Below are 6,946 nucleotides of genomic sequence, written 5' to 3' on the forward strand. Positions count from 1 at the left end.
GGATCCTATATTATTTGCTTTACTTTCTAGAAACCAGTTTAAAGGTCTGTTTCCATTTTGCTTTTGGTATCAGGGTTCTTCAACCATTCAGCCAAGTGTAAGACCGAAGCTAGTCAATAATCATTATGTCTATTTTACAGATGGAGAAACTTAAGGCAGAACAGGGGTTATATGTTCAAGTCAGCAAATTAATTAACCAGGAAAATTCCAAAAAGATTCTGAGTCCAGAACAAATGATTCTGTGGAACCATCTGTTCTCCAACTACTCTCTAAAGTGCATTATGTATTGTTGAAACGGATTTCCCTGTAGCAGATGTCAATCAGAGAGCCAGGATTCAGATAAGACCTGGCTTAAGCATTCCAGTGACGAGATGCTTTTTCACTCTACAGTGAGTAGATTTTTTAAAAATTTATTTTAGAGAGAGATGAGAGAAGGGAGGGAGAGAGAGAAACATTGATGTGATGGGCTGCCTCCTACATGCCCCCTACTGGAGGGGAGGGGAGAAACCCAAAACCTGGGCATATGCCCTGACCTGAGAATTGAACTGGAGACCTTTCTGTGCACGAGATGACTCTCAACCAACTAAGCCACACCGGCCAAGGCACCAGTGGGTAGATTTTATGACCCATCTACAACTTTGGCATTTACAAACTCAGTTTAAGTGAGGATAGTTATAGAATCCCTTTACTCTTAAGTCATGCAATTGAAGCAATGGCCACAAAGAAAATGGATTACTTTGGGTAAATAGTTAAATTTGTGAAGGTGGACCAAGGATAAACACAACATAGCAAACCAGATCCAATTATCAGATACTTTCATTTGGATCATAGCTAGGCAACCTGTCATGCACTAATTTAATAATGCAACTTAACTCAGATGGGGGGTGGGTGGGAAGTGGGTAGAGAGATGTGAGTGTTGGATTTGAGACAAGAATGATAGAATGTGGAGAATTGTTAAAACTGGGTGATGGATACATGGGCCTTCATTACACCATTCTATTTGCTTCATATATGTATGCTTGAAATCTTCCAAAATAAGAAATGGCTTATTATAGCAAGTTGCTAACCAACTTTGAAAAGTTGATAAGATCTCCCATGATTTATCATTAAGTCCATTGCTAAAATAAAAATAGCTAGCTTTCTACCCTCTTGTTTTATGAATACAAATGATGTTGAAATAAACAGATTATTTAGTAACTTAAAAAAATTTTTTTAGCCCTGGCAGGGTGGTTCAGTTAGTTACAGCATCATCTTGATATGCCAAGGTTTGGGGTTCAATCCCTGGTAAGGGCACATACAAGAATCAACCAATGGCCTGACCGGTGTGGCTCAGTGGATAGAGCGTCGGCCTGCGGACTGAAGGGTCCCGGGTTCGATTCCCAGTCAAGGGCATGTACCTTGGTTGCGGGCACATCCCCAGTTGGGGGTGTGCAGGAGGCAGCTGATCGATGTTTCTCTCTCATCGATGTTTCTAACTATCTCTCTCCCTTCCTCTCTGTAAAAAAATAAAAAAATATATATTAAAAAAAAAAAGAACCAACAAATGAATGATGTTTCTCTTCTCTCTCTCTAAATCCATAAATAAAAATTTTTTAAAAAATTGCTGCTTCTTGAATTTGGGATCTTGAAATTATTTGACTTAAGCACATTGTGAATTCAATAAAAAAATTTTGTGAGGGATTAAAAAAACAAACTCAGAGAACAACCCCAATACATCCTAAGCAAGTAGTTGAACTGCAATAACTTATCCCACCTGTCTTGATAATACTTTTTGACTCTGAAATACAAAGTACTGAACTGTTATGACTGTTAAAAAACAAACTATTTGCCTGAACCACAATTGGTACAACTAGTACACACCTGAAAAGGGGTGTTATTATAAAAAGTCTCTTCCTCCCTCCCTTCCACGTTCTCTAAAAATCAAAGAAAAAAATATACTCAGGTAAGGATTAATAACAAGAAATAATAATCTATACTAATAAAAGAGTAATATGCTAATTAGACCGGACATCTTCCGGACAAAGCCACGGTGGTGGGGCCGAGGCAGAGGTGGTTAGGGGTGATCAGGCCAGCAGAGGGGAGCAGTTAGGAGCAATCAGGCCAGCAGGGGAGAGCAGTTAGGGGGTGATCAGGCTGACAGGCAGAGGCGGTTAAGGGGGCAGGCAGGGCAAGCGGTTAGGAGCCAGCAGTCCCAGATTGTGAGAGGGATGTCCCGAATTGGAGTGGGTACAGGCCGGGCCGAGGGACACCCCGCCTCCCCCGTGCAGGAATTTCGTGCACCAGGCCTCTAGTAATAAAATAAAATAAAATGGTCTCCAATACTTAAATCTCAACCTACTCTTGGTTGTTTTTGTTGTTGTTGTTGTTGTTGTTTTTTAATTGTTTTACTCTGGACACCCTTCAGCTTCATTAACTATTTTTTTTGTTTCTCAATATTTTTTATTATCATTATTATCACAGCTTTATTAAGATATAATTCAGCCCTAGCTGGTTTGGCTCAGTGGATAGAACGTCAGCCTACAGACTAAAGGATCCCAGGTTCGATTCCGGCCAAGGGCACATGCCCGGGTTGTGGGCTCGATCCCCAGTAGGGGGCGATCCTGCAGGAGGCAGCCAATCAATCATTCTCTCTCATCATTGATGTTTCTATCATTCTTTCTCTCAGAAATCAAAAAATATATATTTTTTAAAAAACATATGATTCGCCCTAACCGGTTTGGCTCAGTGGATAGAGCGTCGGCCTGCGGACTCAGGGATCCCAGGTTCGATTCTGGCCAAGGGCATGTACCTTGGTTGCAGGCACATAGCCAGTGGGGAGTGTGTAGGAGGCAGCTGATCCATGTTTCTCTCTCATCGATGTTTCTGACTCTCTATCCCTCTCCCCTTCTCTCTGTAAAAAAAAAAAATCAATAAGATATATTTAAAAAAGAAACAAAAACCCCCCCACATATGATTCACATATCATACATATACAATTCACTTATTTAAATTATACAATTAAATATTTTTTGCATACTTACAGAGTTGTGCAATCATCATCACAATCAATTTTAGAACATTTTCATCACCTCCCCAAAGGAACCCTGTGCCCATTAATAGTCACTCCATCCCTCCCCCTCGCAACCCCTCAACCCTAGGCAACTGCTACCCTACTTTCTGTCTCTATGGATTTGCCTATTCTGGACATTTCACATACAGTATATGGAATTGTGGTAAGCAGTTAGATAGGCATGAGCAGAACAAGGATGATGGGGCCAGGTACAGAAGGTCACCAGGGCGTACCTAGCAACAAGCAAAACTAGGAAAACAAGGACCTTGCCCCCAGGGTAACCTGTCCTCCCCTAGCATATCACTGGTCATACTGTTCGGACCCTCCCCTGACCTTTCCTCCATGGTGGCATGTTTCTAGTCATGAGGGCTAGATTCCTTTAGAAGATGAACAAAGAGGCCAAAGAAAGCCCTTAAGCATTAAGCTCCTAAGGACAATGAGGTTCTGACCCGCATCCACATCAGTTGTGTTTCAACTCCAGGCCCAGAAAAGCTGCAAAACCAGACAAGCAACGTCATGGCTTACATTAGGACCAGCTCATTTGAGTCATGACCCCCATACCCTGGCGCCAACCGACTAGAGATCACGACCCTGAAAGGACACACCTGGAAAGCTGAGGAATGTTCTACTGGGATCCTCTCCTGAGACCTCCAGATTAATATCCTCTGGATGGAGGGCCCACTTTGACTCTATGGAGCACCTCCTGCCGCCTTCTTGGCCAACGGGAGAGACTCCCGGGTACTCCCTCTGACTGTCTACGGCAGTAGTTCTAAACCTTCTGGCCCTTTAAATACAGTTCCCATGTTGTGGACCCAACCATAAAATTATTTTCGTTGCTACTTCATAACTGTAATGTTGCTACTGTTATGAATAGTAATGTAAATATCTGATATGCAGGATGGTCTTAGGCGACCCCTGTGAAAGGGTCGTTCGACCGCCAAAGGGGTCGCGACCCACAGGTTGAGAACCGCTGGTCTACGGTAACAGCTGCTTCTTGTATGTGCCCTGACCGGAGATCCAACTCACAACCTTGGCATATGGGAAACAACACTCTAACCAACTTAACTGCTGGGCCAGGGCCGGTACTTCATTCTTATTGTGGCTAAATAATATTCCATTGTATGGCTAGACCACATTTTATTTATCCATTCATTAAATAATGGACACTAGGGTTGTTCCCACTTTGGGGCTACTGTACCAGTAACTGTACTGCAATAAACATTCACGTACAAGGATTCTTTTGTGTGTGGATATTAGTTTTCATTTCTCTTGAGTTTATACCTACGAATGGAATTGCTGGGTCATATGATTACTCCACGTTTAACATTTTGAGGAACTGCCAGACTGTTTTCCAAAGCAGCTGCCCCATGTTACAGTCCCATCAGCAATGTATTAAGGTTCCAGTTTCTCCACATCCACAATAACACTTATTTTTTTTTGCCATCCTAATTGGTATGGAGTGGTATCTCATTGTGGTTTTGATTTGCATTTCCCTGATGGCTAATGATGTTGAGCTTCTTTTCATGTACTTATTAACTCTTGGGGTAGACCTGCCAGCTTCCTTTCTAATGAGAAATATGGCTTTGTACCATTAGCAAGTTTTTACTGAGTTTCTTTGTGCCTAGATCATGAGAAGAAGTGATACTCTCTTCCAGTGACGCTCAGCGACTACTCTGACATGGTGAGGAAAGGCTTTCTTCTTGTTTTTGCAAAGAGGAAAATCCAGGACTTTCCTCTTTGGGTAAGTCAATGCTTGAAGCAAGAAAAATAAGCTAAAAATTAAGAAGCATTTCAGCCTCAGGAAGTGGCGTGGCTCCGTGTTTTAACCTGGCACAGGACATATAAATAAATAAGCAAGCCTAGTACAAAGGAATACACAGTCTTAGGTCCTTCAGACAAGTGACTCGGCATCTTCATGTCTCTTTCTTATTTAACTAAAATACTGGTTGAGTTGGAAGAGGGATGAATGTAGGGAAACCAACTGAGTGTCATCCAGTCAAGCTGAATACTTGAATTTACTCTTTCTGTTAAAAAAAAACAAAAAACAACCCTCCACTCCAAGGGCTCACCTGAATTCTCTCATTGTGCTAGAATTTGGTTGTTTTGAACATCGCTCTAAAAAGAGCAGCTGGGATTTGAGAACCGTTATTGAAATGTTTCCAACAACAACGTTTCAAAACCGCGTCTCTGCGTGCGCAGCTGCCGCAGCCCCCCGGACCCTCTGGTGAGGAGACCCGAGGTCATTACCGAGTGTGAGGGGCTCGAAAGTCTCGAGAGGAAATCTGAGGGCCCTGCTCTGACGGTTAAAACAAAAGCCTGCAAACCTACCGGCGTTTTCAAACGCATCACGCCTCTTCCCGCCCTGGGGAGCTTGACCTAGAGCCAAGTCTCAGCCGAACAGGTTCCTCAGGGACCGAAAACCGTCGGGAGAAAGCCTCCCGCCACGCCCAGATCCGCCCTGAGCCGCTCCAGCCCGGATGGAGTCTTCCTCCGCCCACCCAGCTGCGCCGAGGCCCCGCCCCACTTCCACTACTTGATTGGCTCTGGTGACCGGCCCCCCGAGTGTCGGCTTTGGATTGGTCAACTTGGCCGCCGCTCGGCGCTCTTTCCCGGGGGCGCGCGGCGGGCGTGACCACGCCCCTTACGTCCGGACGCTTGGTCGCCTCAGGAGGCGCCGTAATCGCGGTCCAGAAGGAAGGAGCTCGTCTCTGCGAGGAGCTGTGATGGTGTTGAGTTTGCGGCGGGAGCCGACCGAGACGCGGCGGTCGCGGCCATGAAGGTGAGGGACCGGTGGCGCAGGGCAGTCCTTCCTCGTCTCTCCTCTCCGGCCAGAGCGCCCGAATTGCTTTCTTTTCTCCTCGGCGGCACCTCTCCAGAGACCTCCGCTGAGGGGCGACCTGGCCGCCCGGCGTCTGGGTCCCTGACCGATCCACGACAGATACCCTGGGTTCCCCAATCTCCCCAACTCCCACCGTGCCTCCGGGCAGCAACCCCGAGGAGCGGGGAGAGGCCGGGCGCCCCCTGCGCTCACGCCTCAGGGCTTCGTTCTGCGCCGGGCCCGGTCCGCGTCCTCGGGGGCCTGAGACAGACCCACTGGTGTTCTCCTCAGCCCTCGCGGCTTTGCCCACTGCGTGCCCTTGCCCGCCCCGAGTCCTTGAACTAACCCAACTGTCGGGACCACCACGGGACTGTCGCAGGACCACAACTGCAGGATGAAGAGAAAAGGAGTGATGATGCGGGGAGCCGTGAGGCTGGGACCAGGCTAATAGGTTAGACATGTCTCGGGCCGGGGATCCCTCCCCGAAGGATTTTTTTTTTCCCCCCGTAGGTTTAACATTGGGGGCCGCGACCTAAAGCGCTAGCAAACTGGATGTGTCTGCATCGCCAGTAGGTTACGCAGCAAGTAATTTGACAGCTTGAGTTCTTCAAGGTGGGTGTGAGAGCGTGGGAGCATCGCCGAGTGAGGAGTGGAAGGGAAGGGGGCAGGTTCTGGCCTACTTTGGGGAGCTGGGAATTTTCAAGAGCTCCGTGTACAACAGTCAGTTCAGGTATTGATTCATTTGCCCAACTCCAACCCAGCGGGGTGAGTCATAAGCTGATGTTCCCCTTTGAGACACAAGCCGATTTCATTCATCTCAGTGAAGAGGTGTGCTCGGTGCGGTAAGAAAGCTAACAGAGCGAGCGGCCGGCTGAGAACTGGACCTACACGAAGTATCCGAGATTGACTGTTGAAGACTGATCAGGGAGTGTCAGGTAGCTGGAGAAATTCAACATACATTTTATCAAACATGTCCTGTGTGTCAGGACGGAGATGTTGTTAGTAGAAGTAATTCAAAACACAATCCCACCCTTTAGAAGTTTGCCAGTCAAAAGAGACATTCCAAGTAACTACATTAT

At 46.3% G+C, this 6,946-nt stretch overlaps 1 protein-coding gene across 4 annotated transcripts in view; it reads left to right on the forward strand.

Moving 5' to 3' along the window:
- The first annotated feature begins 5,648 nt into the window (after positions 1-5,648).
- RNF34 (ring finger protein 34, E3 ubiquitin protein ligase) overlaps positions 5,649-6,946 on the forward strand; it is a 16,310-nt gene continuing 15,012 nt past the window's right edge. Inside the window, exons 1-2 of one of the 4 annotated variants that reach the window (XM_005875427.2) lie at positions 5,680-5,828; positions 6,378-6,479. Coding sequence is in view for 1 of the 4 variants with exons in the window: in XM_005875428.2 (XP_005875490.1) it covers positions 5,823-5,828 (6 nt within the window). In the remaining 3 variants the exon portion in view is untranslated. Of the gene's footprint in view, positions 5,829-6,377; positions 6,480-6,946 lie in introns of all 4 variants that reach the window. The other 3 variants (XM_005875430.2, XM_005875428.2, XM_005875426.2) reach the window with 3 other exon arrangements.

The sequence above is a fragment of the Myotis brandtii genome, unplaced genomic scaffold (assembly GCF_000412655.1).
Source record: "Myotis brandtii unplaced genomic scaffold, ASM41265v1 scaffold463, whole genome shotgun sequence".
Taxonomy (NCBI): Eukaryota; Metazoa; Chordata; class Mammalia; order Chiroptera; family Vespertilionidae; genus Myotis; species Myotis brandtii.